This window comes from Oryctolagus cuniculus, chromosome 5 (genome assembly GCF_964237555.1).
Source record: "Oryctolagus cuniculus chromosome 5, mOryCun1.1, whole genome shotgun sequence".
Taxonomy (NCBI): domain Eukaryota; kingdom Metazoa; phylum Chordata; class Mammalia; order Lagomorpha; family Leporidae; genus Oryctolagus; species Oryctolagus cuniculus.
The window spans coordinates 37409304-37434550 of record NC_091436.1 but is presented as its reverse complement, the minus strand read 5'-3'; the positions used below and the strand labels follow the sequence as shown (position 1 = coordinate 37434550).

The following is a 25247-nucleotide window of genomic DNA, read 5'->3' as shown; positions in this document are numbered from 1 at the left end:
CTGGAAAGATAAAGGCCACCACAAATCTTTCCATCTCTAAAAATTCACTAGGCTAGCTTTAGCCCTAAATATGAAAAACAATAAATGGAGTGGGAAGGAAAAATAACCCATCAAAAAAGCAACAGGGTTTATGGAGTGCCAGGTGTTGTCTCTTTAAAAAAAGAAGAAAAAGAAAAAAGAATATAAAAAACAAACACCAAAAAAAAGCTCAAAAAATAAAAAATAAAAACCATCCACCAAAAATAACTCTCATATCCCAAGAAGAAATTTTTTTTAGTGGCCTTGGTCTCAGCATGGTCCTGCCAATTTCAAGCCCCGACCATACACGTATTCTCTAAATGGAATCAGTGGCTACAAAGCGGCCAGCGTATCGTTAGTCACAATACAACAGTAAGGTTGTGAACATACCTGAGCAATGTTCAAGGTCTAGAGCATTGGAGGATGGGCAGGACAAGACAGGACAGAACAAAAATAAAGGAAGAAAAAAAGAAAAGACAAAACAGTGACTATGAGGCCAGCCTCAAGGAACCCAGAGTCAGCACAAACCCTCCCACATGTTAAACCACCAAAAATAAAGACACATCAAGAAAAAAAAATCAGCAAGGAGGCCACGCTGAAGAGTCCAAAAGTTACAAAAATCGACACCCAAACAACAAAAAAAGTTAAAAAAAAAAAAAAAAGATGGTTAAGTCATGTGTAGGTTTCTCTGCCAAAAGGTATACTTGAAACTGGCCTTATAGAAAAAAAAGCAATGCAAAATAAACCAACTTTAAAAATATCTCCTTTTTAATTTAAACACTCTTAAAGCAATATATAAGTGATAGAAACAATACATTGTTTAATAAACCATGTACTAAAAAAATTATCAAATAGTTCTTAACTGTTTTGCTCAGTTAGCTGTAGCAAAGAAAAGAGAAAAGAATAGTGCAGATTCTATGTAGAATTTACTAGGTTTCCAGCATAGTACAGTACCTGCTTATTTAAACCTAGCATATTGCAGACCATATCCCTGGAATAGGGCTGCTCCAATACATATCTCAACAAAGCAGTCTGTGGTTCAAACAGATCCTTTAAAGAAAATAAAGAAAATTATTGCTTCAAGGTTAACATAAATTTAAATTCAAATTATTTGGAAATGGGGATTAAGAAGTCCTGTAAAGGCACCTGTTACCTTCACACAGTAGGCAGTATCTAGTGGGGAAAAAAAAAAATCACAGGATTTTAGTGCTTACAGTAGCTCTCTTCCCACCCTCATTTGATAACAGGTGAAGAGATCTGCCCAAAGTCAGATAGAGGGTAACAGCCAAGAAGACACCCAAACTAGATTTCCCAATACTCCTGTCAAGGCACTTCGCACTCTACTTTCAGAAAACATACAAGCTTGTTACATTCAATGGTTGAGTCTCAGTGTCAATTTATATAGATTTATCCTAATGTTTCTTAGATATAAAGACACATTCTTAGGAAAATCTTTGCTCTCTTTCTGTTAAAACTGACAATTTTCTAAAAGTGTGCCTAGGCATATAATACACAATTTCTGATAGCCAAATTTGGTTTATAATATATAATACCAGAAAGCTACATTTGAAAACAAAATCTTTTTCAGAGTTTATAGTCACTTTTCCCAAATGACAACCAGAAAATTTACCCAGTACATCCTGAACATAAGCCAGTCATTCCCCTATTTCCCTAATAAAGATTCCCAAAATAGGAGCAGGCATTTGGCACAGCGGCTAAGTCCTCATTTGGGACATTTGCATCCCTGGTTTGAGTCCTGGCAACTCTGGTTCCTTTCCAGCTTCCTGCTAACGTGCACCCTGGGAGGCAGCAGGATGACTCAAGCACCTGGGTCCCAGCCACCCACGTGAGAGAATTGGATGGGAGATCTGGGATCCTGGCTTTGGCCTGGCCCAACCCTGGTGTTGCAGGCATTTGGGAGTAAATCAGTATTGTGAGCACTCACTCTCCCTCCGCCACCCCAACCTCACTCTCTGCCTTTTAAATAAATGAAAATAAATAAAAAATTTAAAAACAATCCCCAGGGCCAACACTGTGGCACAGTAGATTAAAGCCCCAGTTGGCAGCACCGGCATCCCATATGGGCGCTGGTTCGAGTCCCAGCCACTCCTCTTCGGATCCAGTTTGCCTGGGACTGCATTAGAGGATGGCCTAAGTGCTTGGGCACCTGCACCCACGTGGGAGACCCAAAAGGAGCTCCTGGCTTCAGCCTGGCCCAGTCTCAGTCATTGTGGCCATTTGGGGGAATGAAATAAGTAATGGAAGACTTTCCTCTCTCTGTAACTCTGCCTTTCAAATAAATAAATCTTTAAAAAAATAAATAAATAAAATGAAAACAATTCCCAAAGTAACTTTCTGGCTCTTAAATATACAAATAGAGGAGTAGACAAAATAGCATATGCTTATTTATATTTGTTAATTCTGCTCATTCTTTAAATACATTAATTTAAAAATACCTTACCCTTGTTTTTACTCTAGAAATCTTTCTTTCTAGTTCATTCTACTCTTTCGTGCATATTAGTTTTTGAGTCATCTAACTGTTTTCTGGAACACATTTTTACCTCTATGTTGTAGAAGACATAGTATTTTGATATAGTCAATGGGAAATTCATTGCAAGTACCATTCACATGTTAACTGGTTTTTTAACAGCCTCATGGTAGATGGATGGAAGATAGATAAAAATCACTTTATGTGGGACTGGCACCGTGGCTCACTTGGTTAATCCTCCACCTGCGGCACCAGCATCCCATATGGGTGCCGGGTTCTAGTCCCGGTTGCTCCTCTTCCAGTCCAGCTCTCTGCTGTTGCCTGGGAGAGCACTGGAGGATGGCCCAGGTACTTGGGCCCCTGAACCCGCATGGGAGACGGAAAAAGCACCTGGTTCCTGCCTTTGGATCGGTGCAGTGCCGGCCGTAGCAGCAATTTGAGGGGTGAACCAACGGAAAGAAGACTTTTCTGTCTGTCTCTCTCTGTTTATAACTCTACCTGTCAAAAAAATTTTTAGAAAATCACTTTATGTGAAGATATACATGTATATATGAATGATAGGCAGAGAAATAGAGACATACGGGGCAAGATCTTCCATTTGCTGACACACTCCCAAATGCTTCCAATAGTAGGAGCTACGCCAGTTCAAAGCCAGAAGCCTGGAGCTCAATCCAGATCTCCCACATAGGTGGTAAGAACCCAAATAGTTGAGCTGTTACTGTTGCCTCCCAGTGGGGACAAAAATATACAGTTGGAATTGGAAGCAAAGCTGGGACTTGAATCCTGGCTCACCGAGACGGGACTGTGGGTGCTCCACGTAACATCTTCATCACTGTGTCAAATGCCCATCCCATACTCAGTTTTTAAGACACTCATTAAGAGACTGTGCTATTGTAACTGTGAGGCAAAATTTTGTTTTTTAAAGTGTAGTCTCTCTGAATTCAATCCAGCTACGAGAATGTTTCTGTTTACTGGTTCTTTCTGCGTTTTACTAATAAAATATCTGAGAAATGGATGTGTGGGTATTTAAGCATTCACTTCAATGTATTAAAGGAGTTCTTAAGGCACTTTAAAACAGAATAAGCAAATTGCCTCTTTTATGAACAAGTTTTTATAGCAAGAGTTGATTTAAGATGGATACACAAAGAAGTATCAGTCTACTGTACAAGACTGCTTACTAATGCAACAATGTAGGAGGAACAGTAGCCCCTTAAAGGGCACACTAAAATGTCAAGGATTCAAAAGAGCAAGCCCTCTTCCCTTTAGAATGAAATTTAGAAATGCAATTTCACACACAAGGACATCAGTTTCAAGCATCAGTGCAAAGAATTTTCTGCTCTGAAACTTAAAGAAGAATGGAGATGGTTTCCAAAAACTCTTACAAGTGTAAACATATGCACTATCTTCATACTTGGAGATGACAAATGACTTGATATCAAGGGTGAAGAGTACAGATTCTGGTTTCATACTGAGTTTAAATCCTGGGTCTATCACTTTTTAAATGTGGGGCCTTAGTCAAGGAATAAATTTAAAATTTCAGTTTTCCATCTCCAAATATTTTGCCAGAGGTAGACTACTAAAACATAAACACCCATAATAGTACAAGCTACAGGGTATACTTAGATAGTGGAATGACATGATAAGGCATAAATTATTTTTCACTAAGTATTTACTTTTCAGACAATGAAGAGAGAATTTAGCATTACACATCTTTAACCTAAGATGCCATCTTAGACAGACCATTACATTTAGCAACATACCTTATCATATGGCAAAAGACCTTTCAAAGGAAAACGAAGAGTCGCCGGATCCAATTTCCATGAATTACAAATGGCACCCGAGTTATTTACAACTGGCAGAAGACTACAGCGGCCTGCACATATTACAAAACCGTTATTAAGTAATGTGAACATAACGAAGTCTGGTCCTTCATGCACTCCACAAGTATTTAATGAACACATATTTTGAATCAGGCATGGGTTTAAAAATGTTTTTATGACACTGGTTTAGGAATTTTCTTTTATTATCTTTAGTCTACATGGTTGAAGATCAATTTGCACAGGCTTTCCAAATTCAAAAATTTGCATTTTGTCCAAGTGTCTGGCATAAATGTTATAGACTATAACCCATGGGCCAGATCTAGGCTGCCATTTTTTTTATAAAGTTTTATCAGAACCCAGTTGATTTTAGAGTGCAATGGCAGAGCTGAGTAGGTGCAACAGACAGGAAAGCCCAATATTTCCTAGATAGCCCCTGAGGAAACAAGTCTAAAGCCAACACAATTTACCTTTATGAAGGATAGTCATAGAAACCTTAGCGTATCACATCACCATCTGCTCATATGTCCAACTGGCTAAACAATACTGTCAACTGGATGTCCCTTATGCACTTTAAACTTAACAGTCTTCAACTGAATTCATCATCCTTCTCAAACCTGCTTCATTTCCATAATTCATTAAATCCTATCAATATCTGCTTAATTACAAAAGCTAGAAGCCTGAGAATTATCTGGGTAGGATCTGCTAATTTTCATATTTCCAGTGTCTAGAACAGCACCTGGCTCACAGACAGTATTTAATACAATAAATGAATAAATAAAAGTCTATATTCCAGATAGTTCTGAGGCTACCATAATTTTTAAAAATGATTTGGGAATACATCTGGGCAATGCAAAATTGTCAAATCATATGCATATTTTTAAGAGAGAATTTATCAAAGCATGATAAAATGGAAAATAAACAAAAATGCAATGAAGGACAAAGGTATATAGAACAGGCGGAATGAGCCCACTATTCTCATGTACTATGGCCACAGAGAGAAAGATCTGTTGAGACTTCTAGTTGTCTAGAGATTCCATGATGCTTTGCTACTTGTATTAAAATGTCTTTCTAAGGCAGATGTCCTAAACAGCACTCTGGCCTCAGAATCAGCCCTTAAGGCATGCGGATCTGGCTGAAAAGCCCGTGAGAGAGTATCTCAGGCATGGAAAGCCAAGACACTCTGGCAAAAACAAAACAAAACAAAACAAACAAACAAACAAACAAAAAAACCTAAATGAAAGATCTCTGCAAGTGAGATCCCAGTAGAAAGAACGGGCCATTGAAAGGAGGTACCTTTCTCTGAAGGAAGGAGAGAACTTCCACTTTGACTATGACCTTGTCTAAATAAAATTGAAGTCAGCGAACTCAAAAGGCTTCCATAGCCTTGGCAACTCATGACTAGAGCCTAGAGAGATTACTGACGCCATAAACAAGAATGTCAATTTGTTAAGTCAAGAACAGGAGTCACTGTGCACTTATTCCTCATGTAGGATCTCTGTCCTTAGTGTGCTGTACATTGTGATTTAATACTATAACTAGTACTCAAACAGTATTTTTCACTTTGTGTTTCTATGTGGGTGCAAACTGTTGAAATCTTTACTTAATATATTCTAAACTGATATTCTGTATATAAAGAGAATTGAAAATGAACCTTGATGTGAATGGAAAGGGAGAGAGAGCGGGAAAGGGGAGGGTTGCGGGTGGAAGTTATTGGGGGGAAGCCACTGTAATCCATAAGCTGTACTTTGGAAATTTATATTCATTAAATAAAAGTTAAAAAAAAATGTCTTTCTAATCACCTGGAAACCTTCCAGAATGATTTCGTCTGAAGTATAGATCCATTCCAGATAAACTTCCCTACATGCAGCACACAAAGTTCTTGAAAATAAGTGAAATGCTTTAGTGTTTTGCTAGAGTGACAAAAATGACAAGCTACACGATATATGTAAGAGACCATCCTTCAATCAAATCACTAAAAATCATGTATTGCTTAGTATATTTTAAAATATAATCCTACCACAAATGGAGTTTATCCTTGCTGTGGGCCTGAAGGTATCCACAAAGTCTGATACCAGGTTTCCAAGTAACTAATAAAAATAAAATAAGTATAAAAATAAGATCAATACTACGCTAAGTACAGTGTTCATTTACAAATGTGATAATGTAATTTGCCATTTAATAAAATGCCCGGCACGATAATTACTCAAAGGTTAGTCCCCTTTTGCTTCCTTCCAATCCTTTGCTAGTTCATCTGTCACTAAATTAAACCAAGTTACACCACCATATTCTTAGCTATTTGATGAAGCTGTGTATACCACATGGCACAGAAAACTATCTCAATGAGTCAGTGAAGAAGTAAAAGAAATACATATCACTAAAAAGCACATATTGTCTAAGGATAAAAATAACCATTTAAAAAAGCAAGCTCATAAAGAAGAAGATTAATGTAACTATTTTTGATAATAACTTCTATTGAAAATTTTGAAAAATATAAAATTTACCCAGTGTGGAAGCTTGCCCTCAGGATACAGTTTCCTGATCTCTGTGACTGCAAAATAAGCTGGTAACAAGCAGGCATTTCTTTCCAGGATATATGCTATAACCTAAGAAAAATCAAAGGACAACATTTTTTTCACTGGTTCCACAAATAAGCCCTGCAAATACAACAATGGCAATGACAACAACAACAAAAAGGATGTCAAAAAGTAAAGATGTTACCTTTTGGGGAGATGCTAGTCAAAGGACACAAAATTCCAGTTAGATAGGAAAAATAAGTTCAAGAGATATTGTATGCTACAGTCATCACAGTTAATGACAATATACTGCATACGTGAAAATTGCTCAGACAGTAAATCTTAAATGTTCTCACCACAAAAATTTAAGTACATGAGGATAATCTACATGTTAAATATTGTGACTTAGCTATTTCACAATGGAGAGATAATACTTTATGTATTTCAACAGTAGGATAAAGGAATTCGCCTTTATGTAAAAAACAAAAGTCTGAAAATGAAGATTAACAAGCAATGGAATGGATTTATAATGGTTAGTAAATATAGTAAATGTTTTAAATACTAGTAGACTTTACAGGTGATCAACAGACCAAATAACAATTCTTACAACATCGGTTACAAAGTATAAGGATCATTTCAATGGTCCATAGGCTGATGTTATATAATGGTTAAAATTATATTATTGCTTTCATACCTAGAAACCATTAAATAATTAAAATTTAAAATTTCCTTCTGAAATATAATACAAATAAGGTAGTACCTTTAAAAACAGAAGTGATATTTTTGGTAGAAGAAATGGAATATTTCTACAAACTCCTGTTAAGTTTTAAAAGCACAAATCTGCACTTTTTGTGAGGCTATGATCGATTTCAGATATGTCGAAAGTACCTCTTTCGCTGCCAGAAGCTGCTGTACAACAGCAGAGCTCACTGTATTGGGAATTGTCAAGATTTTCTCCAAAATCACTTTTAAGAGATCTCGAACACCCTGATACAAGAAAGAAGACACAGGTCAAAACTAAGCAATGTCTCCTATGTTAGCTAAAAGATGCCAAAGTTCTAGGATTATACATTCCTTTTGGGTGACACCCTTACATTTTCTGCATAAAGGTACATTTACTCCCAAACATCAACCCGAGAGAAGATTCATGCTTCTGACTTCAATCCTAGCCCAGCCCCAGCCATTACAGGCAGTTAGAGAGCAAACCAGCAGATAGGAGCTCTCTGTCTCTCAAAAAAAAAAAAAAAACACATTAGGGGGATTAAAAAAAAAAAAAAGAATGTTGAGTAAGGAATACAGAAGCTGTGGGAACTCTGTAATTTTAAATTTGCTTAGGAAATGGACAACAAAAAATAGATTTTGTAAATACTTTCACTTCATTTCTCTCACCTGAAAATAAGACATACATGGAAAAACTAATCATGTGTGAAGCAATCACTTTAATAATTAGAAAAAAATACCTTGTAGTCCACTCCCCCAATTATTTTCCGAACCAGTTTAAATGTTAAAGCCCAGAGCTGAGTCCTTTCCCATTCCAGAGTGTCCGAGTTTATCAGGGATTCACAAACCAGCCTAGGAGAAAAGGAATGCCATTCTAGTCAGAAGGCAGAATTATGCGAGTTCTGCAACAGTCACAGTTTGCATACTCTGGGTATCATATTTGTCAGAACAAGTATATTTCATAAAAGTATATTATTACTTAAGCACACATTTATAACACATATAACATTTTATCTTTTTTTACTTGTCTGAAAGACCAAACACAAGCAGAATTAAATACTATTCGCTATGTTGTATTTTTATTAGAAAGAAATTACGAAACACTTTTGGTTAAATGTTTAGCTTATGGCAGACTCTCTTTTTACAAAACAGCTATAATAAGATTTTCAATCCAACATACTTTCCTGAAAATGACACTGATCCTCCTCCCGTGGAGATGTGAGAGGAGGATCTATGTTCTCTCTCCATAAATGTGGGCAAGCTTATGACTAGAGCAAAAGCGTACAGCATGACTTCCAAAGTGTGATACAGCTTCCACAACTTTGCAAACTTGCTCTGGTACTGTACCATGCTTTAAGAAAGTCCAGGCCACAGGTTCAAAAGCACAGGTAGGTTCTGGCTGATGGTCCTAGTGAGGTCCCAGATGACAGCTGGGAACTCCCTGCCACATGTGAGCGGGGATCCCTTCCTCCTGACTCCCATGCTAGCCACTCCGATTGTAATCACAGGGCAGAGTTTGAGAAATACTGCTTCCTAAGCCCAGTTAACCACCAGCCACAACTGATAATAGGATGATTATTGTGTCACGCTATGAAATGCTGAGGTAATTTATTGTACAGAAAAAATAAAAGGAAACAAACTATAATCAAAGCGCGTGATCTCAGCCCCTGGCTGGAAGCTGGCTTTGAGCTTAATGCACATTTCAAATACGCATCCTAGAAACAAAAACCTGATGTATTAGGATCAGCTGATGCACCTTACTTCCTTCTTCTTGCTCTTATCCACTTTACAACACCTTCAAAATTTCCAAACATTTGTAAAATAGAGAATTCTTTGGATTGCTTGTACTCACAATTTCACCTACCTGGGTGGAAGAAGACCAGTCTCAACGGCCATTGCCAAGCAGTCATAAAGGAAAGAAATTCTTTTAGGACTATGCTGGCCATGAATAAATTTAACAATCCACTGGATGCACTGTTCATGAGACTCCTGGGAAATTATAAAATGACTTTAGTTTTGGCCTGAAGTCACACTGTATAACAACCACCTGGGAATACAGCAAAACTATGAATGCAATTCTTCACTGTGAACATGAAAATCATTTTTTAAAAAACAAGATAAACTCAGATTTAGAATGTTAAGCTTAAAATCTTACAATTATATAAACTCCCATCATATGTATTATGTGGGACCTATAAAAGTAGTTAAGATTTCATTAGCACATTCATGATCAGCAGAAAACTCTACAGGTTGTGTAAGGCACTGTGGGCAGTGCCCTTAGTGGCAGATATAAATATTCCTGTCTAGGTGGAAAAGTCTCTTATGGGATAGTGCATCAGCCTCCTGAAAATTTAGCATGAAGTTAATCACCAGAAGCCCAAGTAAGAGCCCATTCTGAGTTCAATGATTAAATTTCTAGTCTTGCAAAATGATAAGTCTGATACCAAAATGTTGTGTTCAAAACAAGGTCTTCTAGGATGTCTCCAAGAGTCGATACGCCCTGCTCTTTCACACTACCACTGTCTTCACAAATACCTGCAATACAGTTTAGAAACACTGTCTTTTTGGCTCCCCTATTAGAATACAAACTTTTTGAAGACAAGGGCTGCATCTTAACTTATATAATACTCCCCAAGCTATTTTAAAAATTAAAGTATGTTGCAAAGATATTCAACATTACTGAGGAAAATGCAAAACAAAACTATACTGAGATAATACTGCTAATGTTTCTGATTGGCAAAGATCAAAATGTTTATTAGTACTATTGTGAGGCTATAGCTATAAGGAACAGATACTTTTAAACATTGATGGTGGGAGTGTAAACCAGCATAACCATTATGAAAAACTATTGGGCAAGTTTTATAAAAATTAAGAAAGAAATATCCTTTGACTCAGTGACATTACTTCTAGGAATTTATCCCATGTCCCATGAACAATGCTATTCATTAAAACATTGTTTAACATATTAAAGGTAAAAAAAATACCTAAATGTCAGTCAGCAGAGGAGTGTAACTGAAATAAGGTACAGCCATACAGTGGAACTTTACGCTGCTACAAAGGAACGAAGGAAGGTAGGAAAATGGAGTAATTCACCGGACTGATAAGGAATTGAATTCAGAATTTAGTATTAAGAGGAAGAAAGCAAGATGCTAATAAATGGGTGAAAGGTATTTGGCCATGCTATATTTTTCTAAATGCATAAAATACTTCCAGAAGGAAACAAACTGGGGATATTGACAGCAGATAGGAAAAAAGACAGGTGATTAGGTTAAGTGAGATTGGAGGGAGACTACTCATTGGAACTACCTGCTTTGTAATCTTTGTATTTTGAACCACATGAATTCATATTTATTAGAAAATAATTAATACAACATTTTAAAACACAATTGTAGGGGTCAGTGCTGTGGCGCAGTGGGTTAAAGCCCTAGCCTACAGCTCAGTTCTAGTGGTTCTAGTCCCGGCTGCTCCACTTCTGATCCAGATCTCTACTATGGCCTGGGAACACAGTAGAAGATGGGCCCTTGCATCCATGTGGGGGACCTGTAGGAAGCTCCTGGCTCCTGGCTTCGGATTGGCCCAACTCTAGCCATTGTGGTCATTTGGAGAGTGAACCAGCGGATGGAGGATCTATCTCTCTCTCTCTCTGCCTCTCTGTAACTCTGCCTTTCAAATAAATAAATCAATCTTTAAAAATATAAACCACGCAATTGTATTGTCACTGTATGTTCCATTCTGAGTGGTACATCCAAGCACCAGTGGCTCACATATAGTTCTCATTTCCCTACCTATAGGGCACCAAGAAAATATAATACACTACCAGAACATGAGGTCTTTAAGGATCAAACATTTTGTGCTTTTCTAGATACATTTTCTGGAGACTTATTTTGATACTAAGTTATATAATATCTGTATTTTATTAAAGCTTCTTGGTTTCTTTACCATATTATCTTTCTAAGGTATTTTTATATCAATACTGTGCCTGTTACTTTCATGTTGAATAAGAGTTTTTATCCATAACAAGTAAAACTTAGCTGTTCTCAAGTACAACAAATAAATCATAATGGGATGAAAATGGTCTTATATCATCTAAAATGGGGGAAAATCTTTAGACGTCTTACACTGTGATGTCATCAATTTCTCAATACAAATTCTCCACTGAAGCATATAAACCAACAAAATGGAAATCAGAATTTAAAATGACAATTTTATTTTTCTATTTACTATTTATCTAAAGATCTTAACGGCAATATCAAAGTGCACAAAAGGGGACAAAAGTCATCAGGTGGATGTATTAAAAATGCGTGCTCACCTGAGAAAGCCCACTCCAAAACTGCCTGAAGGCCCCCAAACAGCTAGTCAGTTTTGTTTTTTCATCTTCAGGGGTATCCATAAACATGCTAAAAAAAATCCCAAAATTCACATTATTTGTCACAAGTTTTAAAAACGTAAGCAAACATAATCCGAGCAGGGGATTGCATAACCCTCCAAAACAACCCTAAGCAAAATCTTAGATCGATCTGTTCACAAAAACCTGCCAAGGGCATACTCACCCGGGGAAAGCCTCTTCTATAATTTCTGTTTTCTGTTTAAAAACAAACAAACAAACACACGTAAGCGATGGGGACAAAAACGAGAGCGCGCTCCCCTGGGAAAATGCGATTCTGTAACACAGGGCAAATCACCGTAACCAGCAGTGCGCTGGAACTAACAATTCCTGCCCGGCCTGTCAGAAGGTGTTGTGGATTTCAAAGAAGTTTTTGTATCTGACGCCAGTAGGAGCTCAGAAATCCTTGGACACACACTTGGGGGTCAAAACCGCGGCGAGGAGGGAAAGCAGAGCGCTCAGGCGGACCCCGAATCTCCCCCTCCCCAGCCATCGCCGGGATCCAGGGCGGCTGCACTCACCACCACCTCCTCAAAAATGCTCTGCAGCTGCGTCTCCATCTGTACCATCGCCCCCGCCTCCCCGGGGTGCCCAGGCCCGAGCTGCGGGAAGAATGGGGCAGACGGACGGAGCCCCCAGGAGGAAACCGCAGCTCTTCCGCGTCGCTTCCCGACTCCAGCGCTCAGCGGACCTGGTACCCTCCAGAGCCTAGCAAACAACAGGGACCTGCACGGAAGCCGGAAAAGGCTCGGTGCGCGCCGTTTACGAACCCCTCCAGAAACTAAGGACCTAACTCGACGGTTCCGTTTATAGGCGACCCGCCCGCTGGACAAGAGTGCCCTCAAGAGGAGACTCGAGCCCAAGTCAGCCGCAGGCGTCTTAGGCAGCAGGCCCCCACCTCCCGGCGGTAGGGCTCCAGGCCCCGGGCTAACCCTTTTGCAGACTGGGAAGAAGATTGGAGCCCAGGGGCTGCAGCCGGCAGAAAATGATTTGGCGCAGCTGGGAGCAAGCTGATGTCTCAGACTGATTGACCTGGAGCCCTGTCTACCTGGAGCAAGAGTTGAAACCACATTTTTTCTGGCTACAGGGACCATATCTTCTCAATTATGGTAACTCAGTGTCATAACAGGAGTCCAAGTGCTTGCTACATACCAGGTACTATGTGCTTAGGACATAATAAGCGCTGTAAAGAATGCATTGAATGAAATACTGATATTCACAGTGACATCCAGGAATTTGTTATTGCTTCTGTTACAAGTGGGGAAACTGAGACTTAGGAAGGTTAAATCACACTTTAAGCTTCTAAAAGTGAAAAAAGAAAAAAGAAAAACCAGTAAATGTGGATCAGGATTTTAGTGCAGCTCTTTGAGACGCTAGAAACCAAATTTTTTTTTAAAACAATGCCATGTTGCCTTTCTTTGAAGTAAGTTCTAGTAAATAGTGTTTCTAGACGATTTTTACAAGGCAAGGAGTATTGGTACCGTAACTATTCCGATACTATCCAGTAATTTGTGAAATGACACCCTTTCCATGCCAGCCTAGGTAGGCATATGTACAAAATAATTATTCTGTTAAATATGAGAAGTTCAGATTTGCCAAATTTGAGTTGAACTTCAAAAGTTGACATTTAGGGAAACATTTCAAGTAAGAAAGTGTATTCTGCGATGCTTTTGTCATTTTATTTATTTATATAAATAAAATAGATTTCATGTATTTTATACATGAATATACTATGTATATACATATGCATGTATATACATATATGCATATATACATATATGTGTATATACACATATATACGTATATATACACATGTATATACAATTTTAAGCACGTATTTCCCACCCTCCCTCCTCCTTTCTTTATTTCTTTTTTTTCCTTTTATGTTTTGTGATAACATACTGTCAATTTACTTTATAGTCACAGGCTTAATCCTCCATGAAATAAAGAATTCAACACTAAATTTAAAAAGCAGAAAGATTCCTGCTCTGAAGGAGTATACACAAGACAAGGAGAATAGACATAAGTAATAAACAAATCTCAAGATGTCAATTTCACTCTCAGACATTACTTTTTTTGTACTCTACTTATTAGCTACCACAATGATATTTGTCTTTTGGGCTATTTTCAGACTTTATTATTCGCTGTTCTCTTGTAAGACTTCAAGTGCAGCAAATCCCATTGATGTGTTTTTTTTTTGTTGGTTGTTTAGAAGCAGTCTGTGGCTATTGTGTGATTTGTCAACTACAGGGTCACCTCCTAAAAATAATATTTATTGCTTGTTCATATACTCCCCAAAGCCTGTATGTGAGTATAGCCCATTGGTACTGTTGACAGATCATTGTCCATTGTTTTTATTGCAACTAGGGTGTATGTAATACAAAAGTTTTATTTGTAAACACTCCTTTCATCCAAGTTCCTACTCAGATTCTTCAAAATAAGTCTTAGTGAATGGCTCTGAGCTGCCTCACATGGTAGTTCTCTGCTCTCAGTATTTTAGGAGGAAGATCTAACATGTGAAATTCACTCAGCAATATGCTCATTCCAGAAAATAAGGATCTCTCGTTTTAATTCTTCTGAGATTATGAAGAAAATTACTGGTTGGAGTCAAAGGCTCTAATGACTTCTAACTTCTCTGAGGGCTGTGCAATACTGGAGACTTCCAAGCACTCTCTTCCCTTGAGGCTGCTGGACAATGAGAACATGACTCCTCACTCATCTTTTTTACCCGTCCTTGACCTGGAACTGTAATATGCATGTACAACCACTGTGTGTCATTGTTAACCACAGAGTAACTACTAGAAACTGAGATGATCAAATTCAAATTTCCTGCAGGAGACTATCATTAAGTTAGGCTTAAAGTATTAGTTTTTTTGGGCTGCTATAATGAAATCCGAAAACTGGGTAGATTAGGAGAAGAAATTTATTTTCTCACAAAATTGAATTCTAGAAGTCTGTTATTAAGATGTTAGCAGGGCTGTTTCCTTCGGATGCCTCTCTCCTTCGCTTGTGGATGGCTGTCTTCTTGTGTCTTCCCTTGGCTCCCTCTGTCATAGCTGTGTCCTAATTTCCCTTTCTTATAAGGACATCAGTCCTAATGGTCTAGGGTTCACGTTAATGACTTCATTTTCATTTTAAGTACCCCTTTAAAACACTACCTGCAAGTATAGCCACATTCTGAGGCACTGGGTATTGATACTTTTGGAGGGACAAAATTCAACCTAAACACTTGACCCTCTGACACTGTAAATTCCTATCCTTCTCACATGCAAAGTACATTCACTGTCATCCCAATAGTCTCAAAGTCTTTTAATTCTAGCATCAACCCTTAAGTCTGAAATATTATCTAAATATCACCTAAATCAGGTATGAGTGAGAGCCTCAAGGTATGTTTTATCCTAAGGCAGAATTCCAGCTGTGAACCTGTGGGACTGAATAACAGGTTCTCTGCTTCAAAATGTAATGGTGGGACAGGCATAGGATATATGTTCCCAGTCCAAAAGAAGGAAGTTGAAAAGAACAAAGCGGTCATGAATACCAAGCCAGTCTGAAAACTCAAAGGCTAATTTCCATCAGGTTGAAGGCTCACGAATACTCCTCCTTTGGTTTGATACTTTGTCTGTCAGGCCTATTAGGGCTTCTACCTGGGGACATCCAGGCAGAGGTTGTAGGTGATTGAGTGGAATGAGGTTGGTATCTAAGCATGAGAAGACTAGGAGACTGGTTCCAGAGTGGGGAATTAATAAAATAAGCAAAGATAGTAAGTTTGTGAAGGTCAGGTAGGAGAAGTTGTACTTGATTGGAATTGGAAGTTTTTTTTCTCGTCAATTGCCATGTTAATGTGATCAGTACAAACAGAACAGATTCCTTGTAGTTTATAGATATAATTCTAAGAATACAATGATACTTCCCTCTCTCCCTCCCTCCATCTATCTTTCTTTCTTAATTTTTGAGATAACACATTTTAAATTTATGCTTATAACCAAAGACTTAATGCTCCACTAAATAAACAGTTTAAGAAGTAAAAAGACACAGTTCAGCAGGAATATAGGCAAGGGTTATAAACAATAATCAAATGCAAAGATGTCCATTTCACTCATAGACAGTAAATTCTAAAATTATCACATTATTAAAACTATAGTAGTATATCTATAAATATTAACTACCTCAAATAAGAGAAAGCATGTGATAGTTTTCTTTTGGGGTCTGGATTATTTCACAGCATAATGATCTCCAGTTGCATTCATTTTGTTGCAAATGTCAAAATTTCATTCCTTTAATGGCTGATTAATATTCATGATATGAACTCTTTAAGAAATAGTTTTAGAAGTGAATATAAGGCCGGCGCCGTGGCTCACTAGGCTAATCCTCCAGCTTGCGGCGCCGGCACACCGGGTTCTAGTCCCGGTGGGGGCGCCAGATTCTGTCCCAGTTGCCCCTCTTCCAGGCCAGCTCTCTGCTATGGCCAGGGAGTGCAGTGGAGGATGGCCCAAGTGCTTGGGCCCTGCACCCCATGGGAGACCAGGAGAAGTACCTGGCTCCTGCCATCGGATCAGCGCGGTGCACCGGCCACGGCGGCCATTGGAGGGTGAACCAACGGCAAAAGTAAGACCTTTCTCTCTGTCTCTCTCTCTCACTGTCCACTCTGCCTGTCCAAAAAAAAAAAAAAGTGAATATAGATAATAAGTGTAAATGTACACATACACAAACACAAATAGCACACCCAAACACATATTCCTTAGCTCTAGAAATGGATATGGCTTAGGAGATTGCACCTTGAGGTCAGATCCAAATACTATTCTCTGCTTAAGGGAGCCAAATATCTTGTATGTAAGCCTGATCGCAGACCTGGGTCAGGGAAAGTACAAGAGGAACATAAAGCATCTTGTTTTGCCATTAAACAAGAAAATTCTTAAAGATGGATGAGAATCTTGAAGGCATTCTCAAAGGTCCAATCTGGGAAAGTGTGAGTCTCAAAAAATAATGGTAATAGATCACAGTCCACTGAATAACATAGGAAAGTCTCAGTCCATGAAGTTGTAAATATAAAGATGAATAAAATTTTTGGTTAGAAATGATAGAAATATATAATTTCAGTGCAACTCCAGTAAATTCATAGTGTAGAAGCCTGGCAACCACCACCCCTTAATCAAGTGATCAAAGTGAGCACCATCAATGCTGGGAAAAAATCAAAATCATACTCCTCCCTAATAGAACATGATGAGGAGAACACAGCACCATTCTTGTTATTTTTCTGCCAAAGTTGGATAAGCTGAATCTAATCATGAAGAAATATAAAGCGAAACACTGAGGGGCATTCTACTAAATGACTGGTTATAATAGTCAAAAGTTTCACAGTAAAGGAAGTCAAGGACTAACTTACAGACTTCCTGAATTAAGGAATTGTCCCAGGTCGGCACTGTGCCATAGTGGGTAAAGCCGCTGCCTTCAGTGCCGGCATCCTATAAGGGCACGGGTTCAAGTCCTGGCTGTTCCACTTCTGATCCAGCTTTCTGCTATGGCCTGGGAAAGCAGTAGAGGATGGTCCAAGTCCTTGGGCCCCTGCACCCACGTGGAAGACCTGGAAGAAACTCCTGTCTCCTGGCTTCGGATTGGCACAGCTCCAGCTATTGAGGCCAAATGGAGAGTGAACCAGTGAATGGAAGACCTCTCCCTCTTTCTGCCTCTCCTTCTCTCCCTGTGTAACTCTGACTTTCAAGTAAATAAATAAATCTTTAAAAAAAAAAAAAAAAAGGAATTTCAGGGCCAGAGCTGTGGCGCAGCAGGTTAACACCTTGGCCTGAAGTGCCAGCATTCCATATGGGTGACAGTTTGAGACGCGACTGTTCCACTTCCAATCCAGCTCTCTGCTATGGTCTGGGAAAGCAGTAGAAGATGGCCCAAGTCCTTGGGCCCCTGCACCTGCGTGGGAGACCTGGAAGAAGCTCCTGGCTCCTGGCTTTGGATTGGCACAGCTCTGGCCATTGTGGCCATCTGGGGAGTGAACCAGCAGATGGAAGACCCCCCCCCTCTCTGCCTCTACTTTCTATGTGTAACTGTGACACTCAAATAAGTAAATAAATCGGCCAGCAGCACGGTTTACTTGGCTAATCCTCTGCCTGCAGTGCCAGCACCCGGGTTCTAGTCCCTGTTGGGGCGCGGATTCTGTTCTGGTTGCTCCTCTTCCAGTCCTTCTCTCAGCTGTGGCCCGGGAAGGCAGTGGAGGATGGCCCAAGTGTTTGGGCCCTGCACCCGCATGGGAGACCAGGAGGAAGCACCTGGCTCCTGGCTTTGGATTGGCACAATGCACCGGCCGTAGCAGCCATTTGGGGGGTGAACCAAAGGAAAAAGGAAGACCTTTCTGTCTTTCTCTCTCTCTCTCACTGTCTAACTCTGCCTGTCAAAAATAAATAAATAAATCTTTTTAAAAACCTCATATTAAAAAAGGAATTTCCACAACAACTAACAAACTTTTTTTAAAAAAATATGATTTATTTTGTTTAAGGAATACAGCTTCATGAATTTAATGTATACAGATTTGGGAACAGGATGCTTCTTCCCCCTTCCTCCCTCCCATCCAGACTCCCACTCTTCTTCTTCCTTCTTCTTCCCTTCCCACCCTTATTTTTTACAGATAAGACCCCTACTTCACATCTTACACAAACACAGTTTTGAAGAGAATCCTTTTACTCTTAAGGACAATTGACAAAACTGAATGGGATCTGAGGATTACATGGCAGGCACCCATCAATGCTTGTTCCTTAACTTTGGTGGCTATGAAGGAAAATGTCCTTACTTAAATAATATATATGTTGCTGTGGATTCGTTCTGAGAGGAGGAACATGGTGGGGGCAAGAGACATGGAGTCACAATACAGACCCCTGGAGTCAAGTGAAAGCGAGCCAGAGGCAAACAGCCCACAGACTCATTTATTTCAGTTGGTACAGCAGCTTATATAGCCAAGGCAGCCAATCTGGTCAAGGGGCGGTTTATGCCCTAACCAATCACAGCCTGTTGCTAGGCAGTTTCCAAAGCCATCCAATCACAGCCTGTTGCCAGGCAGGCTCTGTAGCCAGCAGCCATGTTGGCATGGCCTTCTCATTCTACCACATTTATATATATATTATATATACACTGAAGTACCTTGAGAAGATGTGAGAGCAGGCTAACAACTTACTCTAAATTAGTTTAGGGGAAAATTTGTTCTTTGCATTGATTTATCCAACTTTTTCTGTTAGTTTGGAATTATTTCAAAATTTCAGGGTGAGTGTTCAGCACTGCTGTTAAGTCAACCCTTTGTACACCTACATCACATCTTGACAATTCAGCTTCTGATTCAACTTCTTGCTGATGTGTACCCTGGGAAATAGCAGATTATGATTCCAGTACTTGGGTCTCTGCCACCCATGTGGGAAACCTAGATTGAGCTCTGAACTCCTGGCTTCAACCAGGCCCCATCCTGGCTCTTGAAGGCATTTGGGGAGTGAACCAACAGATGGAAAATCGCTCTCTGTTTGCCTCTTTCTCTATCTCCCTGCCTTTCAGAAAAATAAATAGTAAATAAATAAATGTGGCTAAATTTAAAATATTACTAAAACTAAAATATTAAGAGCAAGAATAAAGAAACAAGCCATATTTGAAAAAAGTAAAATAATAATGTCAGCTAGAAGGTCCCTTCAAATATCTGAATAGCATTTGGTTTCAAAGACATATGGCCTGTTTGGGGGTCGAAAGATGTGTCTGCCTTCCTGAGGAGTGGGATTCAACACCTCTGGGGGGAAGCTGGGAGCCATGGCTGCTGAGGATGACAATGAAGCAGCTGAAGGCTCAGGAGGACGAGAGTGGAGAGTAGAGGAGAATCTGCACATGAACAACCTAAGGACACCTTTTTGTTTTCTTTCTTTTTTTTAACTTTTATTTAATGAATATAAATTTCCAAAGTACAGCTTATGGATTACAATGTCTTCCCCCCCCATAACTTCCCTCCCACCCGCAACCCTCCCCTTTCCCACTCTCTCTCCCCTTCCATTCACATCAAGATTCATTTTCAATTCTCTTTATATACAGAAGATCAGTTTAGCATATCTTAAGTAAAGATTCTTTTAAAAATTTATTAATTTTTTTGAAAGGTAGAGATACAGAATGAGAGAGATAGGGAAGAAGTGGAGGGGTGGGGGGGGTGGAGGGAGAGATATATTCCACCTACTTCCAGCTCCTGGTTCACTCCCCAAATGGCTACAATGGCCAGGGTTTGGCCAGACTGAAGCCAGGAGCCAGGAGCTTCATCTGGATCTCCCATGTGGGTGAAGGAGCCCAAGCACTTGGGCCATCTTCCACTGCTTTTCCCAGGCACATTAGCAGGGAGCTGTATCAGAAACAGAGTGGCCAGGAATCAAACCTACATCCATATGGGATGCCAGCATTGTAGGCAACAGTTTAACCCAATCCACCTCAGTACCAGCACCACATTTTTGTTTTCTATTCCAAATTTCAGCATAACGCCTGACACATGATGGGAGCTTCATGAACTTTATTATGTTTGTGATGCATTAATGAATGAAATGGCAGTGAGATCGAAAAGGAAGCTGTGGAGAGTAAGCTGGCTTGTGAAGTAAAAATTCCATTTTTAAGACCATACAATTCCCACTGGCTAAGGGATCAGAGCTCAGTGGCTCTTAAGTAAGCCAACTATTGTCAGTTAAGGTTTTCCAGAAAAACATATTTGGAAACATTTACATACACACAACAGTACATCAAAAAGCTTATGGGAAATGAGATTAAAATATATGTTTATGTGAATGTAAAATGTTTTTAAATCTGTATGAAGTTTTTTCATAATATGCATTCTCCATTGATTGTTCAAGACCCCATATTTCACACAGGAAATATTGCTGACCACAGAAGTTTATCCGAACCTCAGTGTCCAGGTATGTTTCTGGGTTTTATCAGGTAGACATGGTTTCCTGTCCATGTGCTGGTCTGTCGTGAGCCCATCTAGAGATTCAGATGACACCTCACGACCCAGTCTTACCACACACACACCAGATCACAATGTTAGACTATCTAAGGTGACCCAAGGTCCCCCGGCAAACCGAATGCTTGTATTAGGTACGACATTTTAAGGTCTTAAAGCTTACCTCTCAGAAGTCAAGGGCAAAGACCAGATCTCTTATCGGTGAAAGGTAAATTAGTTACACAAGGTCATTTACTATTCATTGCTGTGCAGCCTCCTCTCCCTGTGCACAATGAGTGGTTAGGTGATGCTGCTTTGTATAGATGCTTAGAAGCCTTTCCAACAGTGTAATTCCCAGCATCACCACTATCTTCTCAAAGTCTTATCCCTGAGATTAGGATTTTCTTTCTCCTTTTAATATTAGTGTTCTTAACCTGAACTCTGATGGTGAGCCCAACCATGTTAGAGGGTGAAGGAGTAACTACAAGTGTGTAAATTAGTAAGAGCTTCTGATTATTCTATATCTGGTACTAGACAATTCTTTAAGCACATTTTTTTCTTCCTACAGGTACAACTGAAACTTCAACAGTTTAAGGAATTTGGCACTTTACTTCCTTTTCTTTCTTTTTTCCCTCCCTCCCTCCCTCCCTCCCTTCTTTCCTTCCTTCCTTTCTTCCTTCCTTCCTTCCTTCCTTCCTCTCTCTCTTTCAGATTTCTGCTACCATGTATCTAATATCCAAACGTTCCTATTATCTCTGAGTATTCCTTTTTTTTTGCTTACTTTCTATGGGTTTTCTTGGTCTTTATTAACATTAGTGAGTTTTCAAAAATTTTTTTCTCTTGAATATTCTGTTGTCTTTAAATAACTTTTAGCCATTAATTTTACTTTTTTTGCCCTTGTTACATGCTTTCTTCAGATGTCTAGAGGGTCCTTCCAAATTCACATTCTGAGCTGATGTGCAAGTCTGGTCAATATAAGTATCTTTATAGGGTGGCCTGGGGTATTGCTTTTTAGGAATCCCTAAGGTTCGATTTGCACCTTTCCTCTTGAGCTGATCTGAATCAGCAGAGAAGATACCTCCAATCTCTTACAAGTGGGTCAAGTTCTGTTGATTGACCACCTAGTGGGAGGAAAATGGATCAAGTTGCCTGGATCCTTTGATTTCAGTGTGCTTAGTGTATCTTATCAGAGTCTATTTTATTTTTTTAATTTTTAAAATTTATATAAAGTGAACAAATTTTATGTATTTCATATATACAGATTTAAGAGTATAGTAATACTTCCCACCCTACCCTCTCTCCCACCCATGATCTCACCCTTCCTCCTCCTTCCTTTCTATTCTTTCTTTTAATTTTTACAATGACATACTTTCGGTTTATTTTTAATCATAAGCTTAACCTTCTACTAAGTAAATAATTCAACAAAAAGTAAGAAGAAAAAATGTTGTTTTTTAATAGTAGAAACAAGGCCTATAAACAATAATCAAATCTCAAAATGTCAATTTCATTCATATACATTACATTTTTTGTACTATATTAGTTGCCACAGATCAGGAAAACATGATATTTGTCTTTTTGGGGCTGGCTTATTTCACTAAGTATAATGGTTTCCAGTTGCATCTATTTTGTTGTAAAAGATGGGATTTTATTCTGTTTTATTGCTGAGTAATATTCCATTTTCTTTATACAGTCATCAGTTGATGGACATCTGGGTCAATTCTATATCTTACCTATTATGAATTGAACTGCAATAAACAAGGGGTACAAATAACTCTTTTATATGTGATTTCATTTCCTTTGAATGAAATGCCAGGAAAGAGATGGCTCCAGTTTCAGACATCTGCAGAATCTCCATACTGTCTTCCACAATGGCTATACTAGTTTGCATTCCCAACAAGAATGTGTTAGGATAACTTTTCCCCCCACATCCTAGCCAGAATTTATTACTTTTTGATTTCTGTTTGAGAGCCATTCTAACTGGGGTAAGGTGAAGGCTTATTGTGGTTTTGATTTGCATTTCCCTGATGGCTATTGATCCTGAGCATTTTTTTCATGTGTCTGTTGGCCATTTGAATTTCCTCTTTTGAAAAATGCCTGTTCAAGTCCTTTGTCCCTTTCTTAACTGGATTGTTTGGTTTGTTATTGTTGAGTTTCTTGAGTTCTTTATAAATCCTGGGTATTAATCATTTAGCAATTTCATAGTTTGCAAATATTTTCTCCCATTCTGTCCATTGCTCTTCACTTTTTATAGTGTTTCATTTCCAGTGCATAAGCTTCTTAGCTTGGTGTATTCCTGTTTCTCTGTTTTTGCTTTGATTGTCTGTGCTGCTAGGGTCTTTTCTAAAAACTCTTTTTCTATGCCAATGTCTTTTAGAGTCTCCCCAAAGTTCTCCTGTAGTCTCTCTTTTTTATTGTAGCCTGAACAACCTAGCATAGGTAATTTTCTGAATCCCCTTCCTTAGAAAAATCTATTATTCTCCTCTTGAATCCTATGTAGTTCCTTATTATCACTAGCATATCACATTACATGCTAAATTCTGGTTGAAATGACCTATTTCTGTACCTGACTAAAGCTTTTTATGGCAGATACAGAAGGTAAATGTGCTTGCGTCTCCTTAATACCTGCATAAAGTCTCAGACTTGGTGGTACTTAGTTATTTGTCATTATTCTTAGTTGAATAAAAACATTCAAAGACACTTTATTTCATGGACAAGACTTTCTTTGCAGTAATAGCTACTTCTGGAATGCTGGATGGAGAGAAAGATTTAGATTATCTGTAAAATTATGCCACATAAGTTTGTCATCATTTATAACAATTCCATTCATTGTATATTTATGTGTGTTAGTTTAGTTAGACTTCCAATTTTAATTTGGAAACAAATAATTTATTCAGTGGTCATTTATTGTCTTGTAGGTGCTGGTCATTGTGGTACACACCGGAACAAAATGGCAAGCTGAAACTAACTTACTTCTTGCCCCCATGGAGCATACATGCCAGAGAAGGGTTCCATGATTCTGGTAAATCACTCAGCCCATGCAAGGTTCACAGAAGCAGACAGACCATGACCTGTACCTGTGCTTCTTAGACTGACAATTATGGGCCTCTCCCACAGCTGGGAGAGCTCAGGTAACAAAGTAATTTTAGGAGGTCTCTTGCGGAGACATTGCTATAGTCTAAGTCTTACATGAGACCCCATGAAAGCACTAAAACAGGACGAGTCTATTAAAGCCTGAAAATTTTTTTGAAAAATCAAATTATTTCTGAATTTTGAAATGAATAAGATAATGGTCATAGAATTCTATTGCTACTAGGTAAAATTTCTGCACTTGAGAAAAGTAAGAGATGCAGTCCTCCAGGACCCAGAGATAATGTTAGAGATTTTAAATTGTTTTGTAGAAAACAATTGCAATGCTAGAGGATTGATCAAATTAAGTTTCCTATCTCCAAATTGATTATAAATATTCATCTGTGCTGATTAATAATGAGATTTTATGCATTGATTTTTAAAATGTCTTTTTGAGTGTTAATTGTAAAATTAACAACATGAGTCACTGTGCACTAACTTGTCATGCAGGACAAGTAAAACTTGTTCTCAAAGATTTACTTCGTTTTAGTTTATTAAGTGGAGGATATTTTTATGTTTCATAGGTTATAGTTATGTCTAAATGCCCACAAAAGATGCATAATTCTCAGGTTCTTCTTTAAAATTAATTAATTTTTCTCAAATAAAAAGCTTAAGAAAAGAAGTGAAATTAATCTGGAGATGCAATGACTTTGAATAACTCTGTCTCAACTGTTGAGGAACAGTTTTTTTGTTTCCATACAATTTGTTGAACTCTTTGCTTAGTATAGAGTTGATCTTCTATGTATAAAGTTAATTGAGGGGCCAGCGCTGTGGCAAGTTAATGCCCTGGCCTGAAGCACCGACATCCCATATGGGCGCCTGTTCGAGACCCGGCTGCTCCACTTCCAATCCAGCTCTCTGCTATGGCCTGGGAAAACAGTAGAAGATGGCCCAAGTCCTTGGATCCCTGCACCCACATGAGAGACCCTGAAGAAGCTCCTAGCTCCTGGCTTCGGTTCGGTGCAGCTCCGGCCATTGTGACCTTGGGGAATGAACCATTGGATGGAAGATCTCTCTCTTTCTCTCTCTCTGCTTCTCCTCTCTCTGTGTGTAACTCTTTCAAATAAATAAATAAATCTTTTAAAAAATAAAGTTAATTGAAAATACATCTTAGTAAAAAATGAGACTGGGAATAGGAGAGGGAGGAGGAAAAGGGGTGAGTGTGGGTGGGAGGGAGGGTACAGTGAGAAGAATCTCTATGTTCCTGAAGTTGAATTTATGAAAT

General features: G+C 38.8%; 1 protein-coding gene and 1 long non-coding RNA gene across 2 annotated transcripts in view; one reads left to right on the top strand and one right to left on the bottom strand.

The window, feature by feature from the left end:
• MED23 (mediator complex subunit 23) overlaps nt 1-12695 on the bottom strand; it is a gene marked incomplete in the record, with an annotated part of 51257 nt that extends 38562 nt beyond the window's left edge. Inside the window, 11 exon segments of the mRNA XM_070074617.1 lie at nt 409-426; nt 973-1068; nt 4267-4379; nt 6344-6413; nt 6828-6929; nt 7728-7826; nt 8300-8411; nt 9424-9548; nt 11869-11956; nt 12110-12141; nt 12465-12695. Of these exon segments, the coding sequence (XP_069930718.1) occupies nt 409-426; nt 973-1068; nt 4267-4379; nt 6344-6413; nt 6828-6929; nt 7728-7826; nt 8300-8411; nt 9424-9548; nt 11869-11956; nt 12110-12141; nt 12465-12512 (903 nt within the window).
• Nucleotides 12696-12809: 114 nt separating this feature from the next.
• Nucleotides 12810-25126, top strand: LOC138849785 (uncharacterized). Its single transcript, XR_011388952.1, has 2 exons — nt 12810-13098; nt 23812-25126. It is a non-coding gene; the product is annotated as an uncharacterized lncRNA (long non-coding RNA).
• Nucleotides 25127-25247: the final 121 nt, after the last annotated feature.